Raw genomic sequence first — 13,211 nt, 5'->3', positions numbered from 1 at the left:
CTATATCTGCACAAGAGGGTCCCACAATTGAACTAAACTACAAAAAAAAAAGTGCACTATGGAAGTAATTATAAATACAATACCAATACGAAAACGTGACATGACAAAATGTGAAATTTTACACTGATATAGAAAATTCCTGAACAAAATAATCAGAATATACTTGAGAGAAAGGTAAGTAAATATTCACACAAACGTCTACACTGAATTTGTATTTAAAATCACAATTACACATGTAAGTTAGCTAGCAAACAAACATGAACAGCGTGTGCCCCCAGCAGCTGAGGATTTTTTAAAATACATTTTCCATGTGCAGAATCTAATTATTGAAGTGTAGTCTTTAATTCATCGCCCTCTACCACCGCACTGCAGTGGGGCAGTCATGGGGAGGCAGGTAGTATGGGGAGTTTTGATAAAGGATTTAATTTTTTATTGTGTTTTTTTCCAAAGGTTTGGCCTTTCGTGTTTTTTTTTTTGTTTACCCCCTGCTTGTGCCTGCCACCCTGCCACCTGCCTGCCCAACTACAGCCTCTGCTCCCCCTCCCCCTTGCTCTGCACCAGCAGACTCTGTTCCCATTCTAGCCGGAGGCACTGAGTATGGCCTCAGCCCAGCCTCCGTAGCAGCTGTGCAGGCTGCATGCCACTGCTATGGGGCTGGACTGTAGTGTGGATGAAGCCTGTCAGCACAGACCAAAGGTAAGGGAGGGGGGTGGAAAAAGAGGAGGGAGGCTGCAGTGGTGGGGGCAGGTAGCAGCAGCAACTGCAGCTACAACCCTGACTCCAGTCTCAGGTAAGGGCTGGGGCCCAAGCCACAGCAGCCACCTTCCCCCATACTTGATTCTGAGACAAGAGGCATTTATCCCCCTTGTTAAAATGGGGAAAAATGTTTTCAAATTGAATAAATATGGTAATTAAATAGAAAAAGGGCTGAAGACAGGACCCTGAAGACACCAAGTAACAGAAAGGATAGATTTATTAAAAAAAAAAAACACCAACAAAAAACAACCAAGACAAAGGATACTTTTTTCTTCAAAACAAAACAAATGGAATTCATTGGAGTTCTTTATGCCACTGGAATCACCATAAATAATGAGATAAACAGGGATAGAATGACTGGGTCAATTTAAAAAGTGAGAGGGAAAGACATTTTTTCAGAGGAAAAAGTACTAGGAAACTGTTAAACAGTCTTGTTTACAAAAATAATCCCTTAATTCATAATTATTCCAGTTCCAGCAACTTTAGCTGTAAATTGGCATTTTTAGAGCATATTTTCACATTATAGCAATTATATTCTTCCTATTCTAATATTTGTTTGACAACGGTGATCTGTAGCCAAGCTTACAAAAATGTTAAAAAGACTTGAAATTTACACTGGCATTAAATCAACCTCTGGGACAAAGATACGTGGACATTTTAGATTACTAGTACGTGGAGCTGAATTATAATGGAATTCTCCTCCCAAAACTCCAGACACTACCGTCCTGAGCTGCAGTTATAGAATTTTTTTTATTGTGCATTCCTTTTGCCTTCAAAAGGAAGATTGTAGCCCAAACTCAGGCCCCACTAATTCCTGTATCTGTCCCATTTACCAGTCAATGTTGAATCAATGGCATGTTCTTGTTCTATTCCAGGGGTCAGCAACCCCCCGGCACGCAAGGCCATTTTTCTCGGCACACTATCGCCAGCCTGGGCTCTAAGCAGCTGCTGCCAGCCACAGAGCCCAGACTGCCCCAGCAGGCAGCTGGGAGGCTGCAAGCCCTGCTGCAAGCAGACCAGCTGCAGCTGGAAGGCTACAAAAAACTGCTCTGGGCTCTGGCATGTCAGCACTCCGGCACCTTCCGAGGTAGACATTGTGGTTTTTTCGGCACTCCAGCCAAAAGACGTTGCCTACCCCTGTTCCATTTTAATTCAGTATCAAAAGAGTAGTGTTACTGTTTATATCCAGCCCACTGGAGCATTATGTTTGTGTAAGCCAAAAGAAGGATAGCATCTGCAGCTACTGCCATGAGCAATACCTGAAATAAACTTTGATCTAGAGGTGTTCCAGTGGGTCCAAAGAAGAATTTCAGAACTGTCCATACACCTGACCAGTAAAGGGCATTTTGAAAACACTGGAACCTGATTGTGAACTTACTATATAAAAGAGCATCATTACCTTTCTTTTCCCCTGTATAAGGCACAAAATCCTCCCTGTCTTTGTGTTCTAGTGCTTGCTTCTCCAAAAAGGCAAGGAGTCGTTCTCTGTCAAAAGGACCAGAGGCTTTTTTAACAGTTTGGTCCTTCTGTCGGAAGCCCGCTGGCAGAAGTGCATTCTACAAAACAAAATGTTATTGTAACAGTTTGAAAAGTCTTAGTTATCACAACATACTTTCATTTTTCTAAGTCAAATACTTTTTACTCTACTTTTCAACTACGATGGACATGCCAGTGATTTGGGGGGCCAAGTCTGGCAAGGAGACCTCAGTAAAAGGAGACTGGACACTGGGCGCTGCTAGGGCCCCTCTACACGTTCAGGTAAAAGCACAATGGGATCTAATGCACAATCTACACATTTGCACCTCTCACAATGCCACACGCACATGGCAAGAGGCACAACTGTGGGACTGCACATTAGTTCCCATCATGCCTTATCACTTGTTCATGGGAGAGCCTAGGATTATGATCCTAGGCTCCCCCTGCATCAGCTCTGAGCCCCACAGTTGATGGGGCTCACAGCAGTGGCAGCGTACCCTGTGACGCCCCTGCTGTGAGCCCCACAGCTCACATCACAGTAGAGCTTGTAGCAAGAAGGATGCTGCCACTGCTGCAAGCCTCAAGTGTGGGGTTCACGGGAGGTAAGGAAGGCAGCTTTCTCCTACACTGCCCCCACTGCAAGTCTCATAGCTCAGGATGCTCAGTGGCAGCTTCCTTCCCGCTGCTGCCCCTGCAACCCTCACAGCTACGGGGGCTGCAAGGCTTGCAGCAGGATCGGGGTGGGGAACGCTGCCACTGCTGCAAGCCCAGCAGCAACACTGGCTGTGGGGCTCCCAGTTGGGGCGGAAAGGGAACATTGCCCCTGCTGCAAGCCCCCCCACTTCAGGAGGTTCTCAGTGGAAGCAGCATTCTTCCTGCTGCAAGCCCTGCAGCCAAAGACAATGCCCCCATTGCAAGCCTTGCAGCCAAGGAGGCAGTATTTTTCCTGCTGCCAGCTCTGCAGCTGACAATGTTGCCACCACTGAGAGGCTTGTTAGCTATGGGGCTGGCAGCGGGTGGTGTTCCCCTGTGCCTGGAAGCCCCTCAGTGGCCACAAATTCAATTAATGATGTGATTAGAGCAAGCAACAAAATTATTACACATTTTTTGTGGAATAACTTTGTAGCTCATTGTTTTATCACGCCGTTCATTGTTTGAACATGTAGCTGGGTCACAACTTAAGGTGTGATTACACCTGGCTAATCATACCTTATGAGTAATGTGTAGAGGGAGCCCAAATGCTTAAAAAAAAAACCCAGAAGAAACTAAAACAACAGTTCCAGCCTGAGAAGTATCATAGCTCTCAGAACTAGGCTCACACAGAAGTCATTGACATTTCTTTTTCAACATGAATTCCCCCATCTGAATGAATAGCTAGGAATGAATGAACCACTAGTTACAAGCTGAATGAACACTCCCTAGGCTGCTTCCTTCAACACTAACATCTAACTTTATCTACATCCACAAAACAAATGTCTATTCTAGTCAACACAGCTAAAGCCAGCAACATGAAAGTGCTTCTGTGCAACAGACTGATTTACATTCAATACTTTCTGCAACTGCACAGAAAGTTGGAGGAAAAGCTGTGTAGAGAAGCAGGGAATGGAAAAAAATATAAGAGGGGAGATTTCCAATGATCATTTCGTGAAAATAAATAAATACATATCAACCAACCAAACCAAATAAAACAGCTTACCCTGACTGTCAATTTTCCACAGTTAAAATTATGTGGGTCACCCAAATTAAAGGTAGATGATCGTAACATTGCTCTTGGGAGCCCACAAGAAAAACCTAGCTATAAAACAAGGTATTCTGCTGAGTGGTACCTCTGTATCAAGTTTAAACCTAAACTGACTATACTACAAACATCTAAAATATTGAGTGCGACATTGTCATGGTGTGAGAGCGTGAGCACAAAATTGACAGATGAAAGCTAAATCATGGGAGTAGAAGATTATATTGTAATTGATCTTTTTTTGTTCATAGATTGTAAATGTGATTTTTTAAAGGCAAGAGTCAGATCCTATTTCCCTTATTAGAGGTCTATGTCTCATAGCATAATCCTAATCCATCCTCTTTGAGTCCTTTAGAAACTATAAGCACGTTGTCTTCTGTAACATCGCTTGATTTTAGCCATAAACTTAAGTAATAAAAAGCAAGCAAGAGGATGTCGTCAAACCATCCACCTTCAAGTGAATTTCTAAATCAGGAATGTCACCAACTAGAAATGTTCCCTTTTAAAAATAATTTCCTAAAAAGCTTGATGTAATCGCCCTGGACTTCCAGGTTATTTTACAATTTTTACTATTTCTAATTCCATCAAGTTAAGAAGATGCCACTGTACTGAAAGGCTTCAATAAAATCTAATTTAAAGCAAAAGGTAAAAGTTTGTAACAAAACAGTTTCTAAGAGAGTGATACAAAAGACTCTTCACTTTCCCAATTCCCACCTCAGGGTCAAGGTCATCCAGAACAGTTTCCAGTTGCTTTAATTCTTCTTCTGAAAGCTTGCCCAGAATTTCATCCTCATCAAGATCCTTGTATTTGTCTAAGTCTTTTTGGAATGGGAGCGTCATGACTTGGGTAGCAGTCACTTGAGGTGTTCAAACTGGCAGTTAAGGGCTGTGTTTTGCTCTTAAACAGACCTATAGAAAAAAACAAAAAAAACAAGAGGAGGCACAATAAAGCAACTATAATAATCCCTAGGTATCATCCAGCTTCCAAATATATTTCCTATAAAAACTGTATTTCTGTTCATTGCACACTGTGAAGTTTTTATAATGCTCATCACTGCGCTCGCTAAACACTGCAAGCATCCTAGTACTGGTACAGGGGACTCTCATCATTCTACACTATCATGAACAGTAAAACAAGTTTTGACTTATACAGTCAGTATCATTTTAAATTTACGCTACTGACATCAGCAACAGCCCTTAAACTTTAGCAAAAAGAAAAAAAGCAACTTATCATCCCAGTCCTACCTACTCTGCTTACCTGGAAAGAGCCATCCCCTCTCCCCACAGAGTCTGTTCACTTGCCTTGTAGGAATGGCACATACAAGGTCTGGTTAGTGCTAAAAGCTATGAGGAGCCTGCTCACCGCAGACAGAATATTTGGAGATTTTAGCTATTAGGTTCTACCAAGTTTCTTCTGAATTTGTAAACTGCAATTTTTGCCAAGCTTATAAATTGGCTGGTTTGGGATGCATTTTCCTATGGTCAGCAAAAATACCCATATTATGCAAGCTCCCCTGTCAAATTTCAAGTCCCTATAAGGGCAAAAGAACTTTCCAAATAAAATTTCCAGAATTTTACCCTTGAAAACCTATTTTACCTGGTCTTGTTCTCATAAGATATGAGTGCTTGTGTGCGTCTGCGTGTCATCTATTTGATATCATCAAAATACATCAGATAAGAAGTAGACACCGGGAATGGGAAACTTCAGCCCACAGATAGGAAGTTTGACGAAGTTAAGACTGGGGAAAAAGACCTTATAATGAGAAGTGTTGGGCATCCTTAGCAACAGACACTGCTACAAGGCCATCATGCTATAGCTAGAAAAAATGTTAACTACAGGAATACTCTTTTCAGAATATGAAAATAGAAACAAAACTGGTTTTTGGCAAGCAATTTGTTTGGCTATCAAATTACACAGTCAAACATTTTAGATTAATTTTGCATTTGGACTTGTTATATCTAAAAATGTGTATGATTTTCAAAATTGGTGGTATTTAACATGCAACTTTAGCTAAATAATCCAAAAAAAGTCTCAATGTCAGTTCTTGGGCCCATGATGATTATCTGCAAGTCATCTGAAGAAAAAACTAGACCTAAAAATATTTAATTTATAATTCTCACTATCTTTTGCTCTCCAAAGGCAAATAGACACTTAAACTAAATTTAAGGGCTTCCTTAAATATCTGGGCTACTGATAGTTAGGAAACAAACAAACAAAAAAACCCAACACAAACAAAAACTGCATATAATTTGATAGAGTCATTCATTTGCTGACTGGACAAACCAAATATTACTCACTAGTGCAGGAATATGACTCAGCAGGCGTAGGCAGAAAGAACTTCTTCTGCAGTTATTACTGACTTATATGTCCTTGTTTATTATCCTAATTAGTTTGCTCATAATTTTAGCCTCCCTGACTATCCATCTCTTAATAAAGTGGAAAATGTGATCCTGAATAAGAAAAATAATGATCACTACTGATCTTAGAGCTTGCAAAAAACTGAAGACAAGAGGCTGGGCTTAGACTGGAGAACTAGAATACATAACTATTCAGTTTTTCCTGAAGTGGTAAAACCAGAGAGGTGCATCAGATTACAGACTTTGGAAATGAGCTAGACCAGGGGTGGGCAGCCTGCAGTGGACTCCCATTTCCCAGCAGCGGTGACGCTGTGACAGCATGGGGCCATGGTTTCCATGGAGACCAGCCCCAGCAGTGCTGGCTGGGCAGACCTGGGCAGGGAGCTGCTCTGGGGCTGGGATCTTGCGGCAGGGACGACATGGTCCAGAGCCAGAGCAGAGCTGCAATCCGCTGCCCCCACACTCTCAACAAGGGCATGCAGACAGTGGACTATAGCTCTAGCCCAGCTCCAGACCACGCTGTCACCACTTCAAGATCCCAGCCTCTGCCCAGCTGTGCGTCCTGCCGGTGGTGCTGCGGCTGGTCTCCATGGAAACCCTGGCCCCGTTCTGTCACAGCACCACTCCGGGGGTCTCCACTGAAACTGGCTGCAGCTATGTGGGCAGGGGCTGTTGGGAAATGGAGTCCAGACGCTGGCTGGATTCACCATTTTGCCCACTCCCGAGATAGACCCAGGTAAGGTCTGTAAGTGCAAAAACGTTTGTAATCGTCTGTTTCTGGTCAGAACAAGCTACAGGAAGGCTGTGCATGCAATCAGTCAGTCTAGCTGTTCCAGCCTGTCAATACAATGTGGAAAGTCCTATTCCACACACGTGGAGTATACATATTTCACACATTACTCATTTTGCTTCTGCAAATAGGCTTTTCCAAACAACATGACCTTTGGTAGCTCAAGATGCAGTTGTTTCCCCATACACGTACCAAACAAATTAAAAATACTTATCATCACATGAATATGAGCCAGCAGTGTGCCCTTGTTACCAAGAAGGCCGATGGCATCAGGTGCTGTATTGGTAGATATTGTTGCCATTAGGTCAAGGAAAGCGATTATTCTGCTCAGAGATGTGGGTTTTCTGGAAAATTTTGAACTGGAAAATTTTCCAATGCCCTAAGTACAGTGTGATTTGATTTAGCATGTTTATTTGACTTGTATTTAGTAAACTAAACTAAAAGTACCCCCATGATAATTTTATGTCTCAATAGCCACATGTATTGGAACTGAAATATTTGATTAGGAAAAAAATTCAATACAGCACACTTAATGTGGTTTAAATGTTATATTCAAACAAATTCAAAGCTTTATGTGGAAATAAATTATTTTTATTGGAATACTTGTAAAAATGTAAAGACAATACACAATAGCATGTACTTTTTCTCCTTAGAAATGGATTCCTTGAGGAACTTCTCCATAATTTTTCCAGGGAATGAGGTGAGGCTAACTGGTCAGTAGTTCCCAGTAGGATCTTTCTTTTTCCCTTTCTTAAATATGAGCATTATGTTTGTCTTTTCCAATCATCCGAGACCTCTCCTGATCACCACGTGTTTTCAGAGATGATGACCAGTGGCTCTACAATCATATCTGCCAATTCCCTCAGCACCCTCAGGTGCATCCCATCCAGCCCCATGGACTTGCACACATCCAGCTTTTCTAAATAGTCCCCAACCTCTTCTTTTACCACTGAGGGCTGCTCACCTGCTCCCCAACATGTTCTGCCCCTTGCAGTAGTCTGGGAGCTGACCTTGCCTGTGAAGACTGAGGCAAAAAAAAGGCATTGAAGACTTCAGTCTTTTCAGTGTCTTCTCACAAGGTTGTCTCCTCCATTCAGTAAGGGACCCATGCTTTCCCCGATTCTCCACTTGCTACAGGCATACTTGTAGAAACCCTTCTTGTTACCCTTTACATCCCTTGCTAGCGGCAACTCCCATTGCACTTTGTTCTTTCTGACTTCATCCCTGCATGCCCAAGCAATGCTTTTATGTTCATGCCTAGTTGTCTGTCCAAATTCCCACTTCCTATAAGCTTCCTTTTTGTGATTTAGTTTACTGAAGAGTTCCCTGCTAAGCCAAGCTGGTCTTCTGCCATACTTGCTGGTCTTCCTGCACTTTCAGTAAGGCTTCTTTCAAGTACAGCCAGCTCTCCAGGACTCTTTTCCCCCTCAGACTGGCTTCCCAGGGGATCCTGCCCATGAGTTCCCCGAGTGACTTGAAGTCTGCCTTTCTGAAGTCTAGAATCCTTTCTCTGCTGCTCTGCATCCTTCCTTTCCTCAGGATCTTGAACTTTATCATCTTGTGGTTACTGCTGCCCAAGTTGCCATTCACTGACTACTACATTCTCAACCAATTCATCCCTGCTCATGAGCAGCAAGCAAGAAGAGCATGGTCCCTAGTTGGCCGATCCAGCACTTGCACCAGGAAGTTGTCCCCAACACCACTTCCCAAAAACTTCCTGGATTGCCCTCCCAGCAGATGTCAGTGATTGAAGTCCCCTCTGAGAACTAGGGCCTGTGATCAGGAAACTTCCACTAGCTGTTTCAAGAAAGCCTCATCTACCGCTTCCTCCTGGTCTGGTGGCCTACAGCAGACCCCCACCACATCACTCTTGTTGCTCTCCCCTCTGACCCTAACCCAGAGACTCTCAACAGGCCAATCTCCAGTTCCATACTGGACCTCTGAGAAATCATATGGCTCTTTTACATAAAGTGCAACTCCTCCTCCTCCTCCTCTCCTCCCCTGCCTGTCCTTTCTGAACAGTTCGTACTCATCCATGACAGTGCTCCAGTCACATGAGCTATTCCACCAAAGGTGAGAAGGACAATAAGCAAACATAAGAAAGAAGTCTGTTTTACCAGTACCTTTGGGCATACAAAAAAAAAAAATTAAATACTAAAATCATAACTTTCTTCGGCACAGTCTTCATTTTATATTTTTTCAGTATATTTAACTTCTTGGGTCATTTATTGGTTATTTGTTTCTCCTTCAGAACTTTTAAAAGCAGCAACAGTTCAAGGACCTGTAGTTATCAAACTTATATTCACTGAAGTTGAACCTGAAAATGTGGGGTTAACTTACATGCATGATCAAAATACAGGCTTATTGTATTGTTGCATTTACAGTTGGCTACAATTTTGTTCAGGGTGTTCTTATATTATTATCATGTAATGTTTTGCTAAAGAAAAGCATTACCAATAGAAAACACCAAAGCTAACCATGACTGAGCATGTGGTATTGGCAGGACATCCAAATTCTGAGCTATTATGACCAAACCTAAGCTAAATTCTCTAAAGACTGAAAAAAACCCCATGAGAAAGTGTTAGTAATTTAAAGTAAACAAAGAATTTCTGCCAGGACTCCCCTCATCCTAACAGTTACCTTGTTGTAAGTTTACGCTTCTCGGACAGCAGGCTAAAGTAGAAAAGCATTATTATGTTTTGAGAGACTATTAGGAAGAGATGTTTTAACTGAAAGCATTCAAGCAAAGAACTGTCCGTGTTCCAAACTGGTGATTCAGAGTTAAAGACAATCATATTTACGGTACACAAAAATATTTAAGGTACAAAGAAGTGCCAGTTGTCTTAGCTTTGTATTGCTGTAGCTGTTTTGTTAAAGACTCTCAGTATTTGCAGAATAATTAACAATAATTATTGCAGAAGATGCCACTCAAAAGGCATGCAAACTTATGACTCCTGGAACAAGAATGTTTTTCCCTTCCTTTCAATTTAAGCCATTAAGTACATCTTGAAGAACCACATTTCCTGCTGCTAATTAGACATCATTGTTAGTGACCAAGCTGCATACTGAGTGCCAAGTTAATTTTATACAATCTTCAAGCTTGTGCATGTTTGTTCTCATTCAGTTTACAGGATTGTCAGTGAATGTGGCAAGACTAAGATTAGATGATAAAAAATTGACCAAGCCTATCAGAGCATAAACCTGCCCCCAAAGCCAATTTGATTAGTATCAAGTCATTTCTTCAACAGGGTTTTGTTTGTTCCATGTGTGTATTTGTCAAACAGCACTGTCAGCCACAATTCCCCACATATATACCATCTTGGTGAAAATGGGCAAAAAGCTACCCACTTCATATAAAAGCAAATTAGGACTCATAGTAGAGATGATATCTTTTATTAGACCAACAAGATTTTTGCAAAAAAAAAATTATTGAATTATTTGCAAAAATCTTGTTGGTCTAATAAAAGATATCATCTCTACTATGAGTCCTAATTGCCTTTTCCTCTAGACCAATACAGCTACAACCTGGATACCTGACCACTCTATATAAGACTTTTGTTTCCATGGGCTCTATTTATTATGCTATACATATGATTACTATGTCAATTCGAAATGCTGTTTTAGCTGGCTGTGTGGCCCTGCTAGTAGCATATCCAGGTGCAGTGCAGCTGGTCAAGACTCCCAAGTGATCAGGTCATCTGCAAGGCTAGCAAATTTCCAGGGCAGTGAGGAGGTTTCATGCTTGCCATTCATTTGTAAGCTTTCACTGACACCTGCTAGGAAGCACATGGGAAGATCAACCACCTCAGCCACAGCATCTTTAGTGTTGCAGTTGTACCTGCTGCTGGTGTACATGTCACAGAACAGTATTACGCAACAAACCTAACACTTTAAATGTTTAAACTGTGCGCAAAGAAAACCCTGAAAAGTCACTCTCTCTCCTTAGAATATAAAGCTAAGATATTATTAACAATATACTTGACCCTGAACTCTATATTATCCTGTTCATCAGTCACATTTCTGTGCATTAACACAGGAAACTTAGTTAACATGGGAAAGCAGGAACAGGCAAAGCCATCACTTCTCAATCAACTTTAACTTTCATTAAAAATAATTGCTGGCATTCAACACTGGAAATATACATTCTAAAAGTAAACTGATGCACTAAGTTGCTACTCATCAGTTTGTTTTAAACTCTTCTGTTGATGGACAATGAGGGCCTTGGGTTAGAACACCATGAAGAGCAATGAAAAATACAGTATAACTTCATAAACCTGGAATGCTCAGGACCAAGCACCTGCCGGAACTTTTAAAAGTCCATTTTTTTTAAACCAGAGCAGCAGCCAGTTTGGTGTGGGGGCACCTGTTAACGACAGGGTGCTGGATGGTGGTGGGAGCAGCCACATGCAAGCTTAAAAAGTGCCAGAATTTTGAGAATTCTGTATTTTTAAGGTCCGGATTTATGAGGTTATACTGTACAAAAATAAAAAATTACTGTCACGCTGCTGATGGCTGGGAGAGAGATGAAAAGATGCAACCACAAGGGAGTGCTTTTCTACATTCATGATCTGAATCATCCTTGGAAAGACTTCTGATCCATTTTCACACATCTCTTCACAACACAACATACTCCGTATGTTCTCAATTATAAAGCATACAATAGTATTAAAGGCTTAACAAAAGTTATTTTTTAAACACTCATCCCTCAGAATTTAAGTTTCCAGCACCTCTAAAGACATAGTTTCTCAGGACCCTAACATTACTGTAGTCCTAGGTCTGATTGGGGGGCAGGGTGAATTGAGTTCTTAATTTTTATTGAAGTTCACTGTAAGCTAGTTCCCTTAACTCAGGTTTTAAAATAGAAATGACATCATAAAAATAATTGGAGTTGTTTTTGGCCAGTGCCTGCAGAGCTCCCTTTAACCTCCTTTGTTACTTGTGAGACTTTCCCCAGTCAGCCTCTGGACAAACATAAAGTGGAAAACGTGCGGTCCATAAGCCCCCTTTATCAGCATTTCACCATCAATCAAAGCCTGGGCAGATGCCTACTACCAATCAGAACCCTGAAACAGCTCCAGCTGCTTAACGAAGCTTAATCTACAGCTTTTCCCCAGGGAAGTCTAACAATAGTGGCAACTTTAACTCTCAACATATGAGATAACATGCAAATGTTTACAAAGAGTGTATTAAATGCTCTAAGTGTCATTAACTAATCTGAAGTTATTGAAACTAGAAGCATTGCTTTTAAGTTGTTGCAAAGTCAACGAGAGTACAAAACCAGCAAATTTGGATTTTAAGATAGTAATCTTGTGATCCCCTGTGAACAGTAATATGCAACATTTCTGTTAGGGACAGACATTTAAAAAGCCTGAGCCTGAATTGATTCAATCTTTGTAGATTAGTCTAACCTACAGAGATTGAACTGGTTTGCAAGTGCATAGACATCCCCTTTTCATTCCAGAAATGCAGGTATAATATACCTGTGATGGCTCAGGACAGAAGCCTGGGGGTACTAAAGCAGCCCTCCCTTTCCTTTCACAGGGAAGCTGAGCTGGCAGGGGAGGGCATGCCTGGGTAGGCCCAAGTAAGACTGAGGAAGGGTTTAAACCCCAACCTTGGCCTGCAGGCTTCTGAGGGTGGGGGAAGAGTGAGCATGACCAGACCCCTGTGGCGGTGGAGGAGGAGGGAAGAGCTCTGCTGCCCCAGCAGCTCCCTGACAGCCAGCAGCAGTCGGGTAACACAGCCCTGCCCATCCCAAGAGGGGGACTTTTCCCCCCTTTTCCCCACCCACCCGATGTGGGGCAGGGAGGAGGGACTCTGTGCAGGGCTGCCCAGCCCTGGAAGGGGACTCTTTCCCCTGCTCCTCCTTTCCTCTCCTCCCACAGGACAGGGAGGAGAGCTCTGTTCAGTGCTGGAGAGGGACTCTTCCCCCTCATCCTTCCCCCCTGCTCCCTGGCGGTGGGGGCAGAGACTAGGAGGACTATGTGCAGGGCTGGCAGGCCTGGCCCGGCCTGGGCATAGTGAATGGCTGTCACTGAACTGCAGCTGCAAGGAATGGCCTCACCCCCACAGTCTGGGCCAGCCTCGCTCAGCCCC

At 42.4% G+C, this 13,211-nt stretch overlaps 1 protein-coding gene across 4 annotated transcripts in view; it reads right to left on the bottom strand.

The window, feature by feature from the left end:
• LOC102573625 (tropomodulin-3) overlaps positions 1 to 13,211 on the bottom strand; it is a 53,908-nt gene that overhangs the window by 36,222 nt on the left and 4,475 nt on the right. For 3 of the 4 annotated variants that reach the window (XM_019477533.2, XM_014606072.3, XM_019477535.2), the window contains exons 2-3: positions 4,682 to 4,876; positions 2,156 to 2,312 (exon numbers count right to left, since the gene is read on the bottom strand). In XM_019477533.2, coding sequence (XP_019333078.1) covers positions 2,156 to 2,312; positions 4,682 to 4,807 — 283 coding nt within the window. In that variant the 5' untranslated portion in view covers positions 4,808 to 4,876. Of the gene's footprint in view, positions 1 to 2,155; positions 2,313 to 4,681; positions 4,877 to 5,564; positions 5,676 to 13,211 lie in introns of those variants that run through there. The other variant, XM_019477534.2, reaches the window with a different exon arrangement.

Source organism: Alligator mississippiensis, chromosome 11 (assembly GCF_030867095.1).
Source record: "Alligator mississippiensis isolate rAllMis1 chromosome 11, rAllMis1, whole genome shotgun sequence".
Lineage (NCBI taxonomy): Eukaryota > Metazoa > Chordata > Crocodylia > Alligatoridae > Alligator > Alligator mississippiensis.
This window is presented reverse-complemented; position numbering and strand designations above follow the sequence as displayed.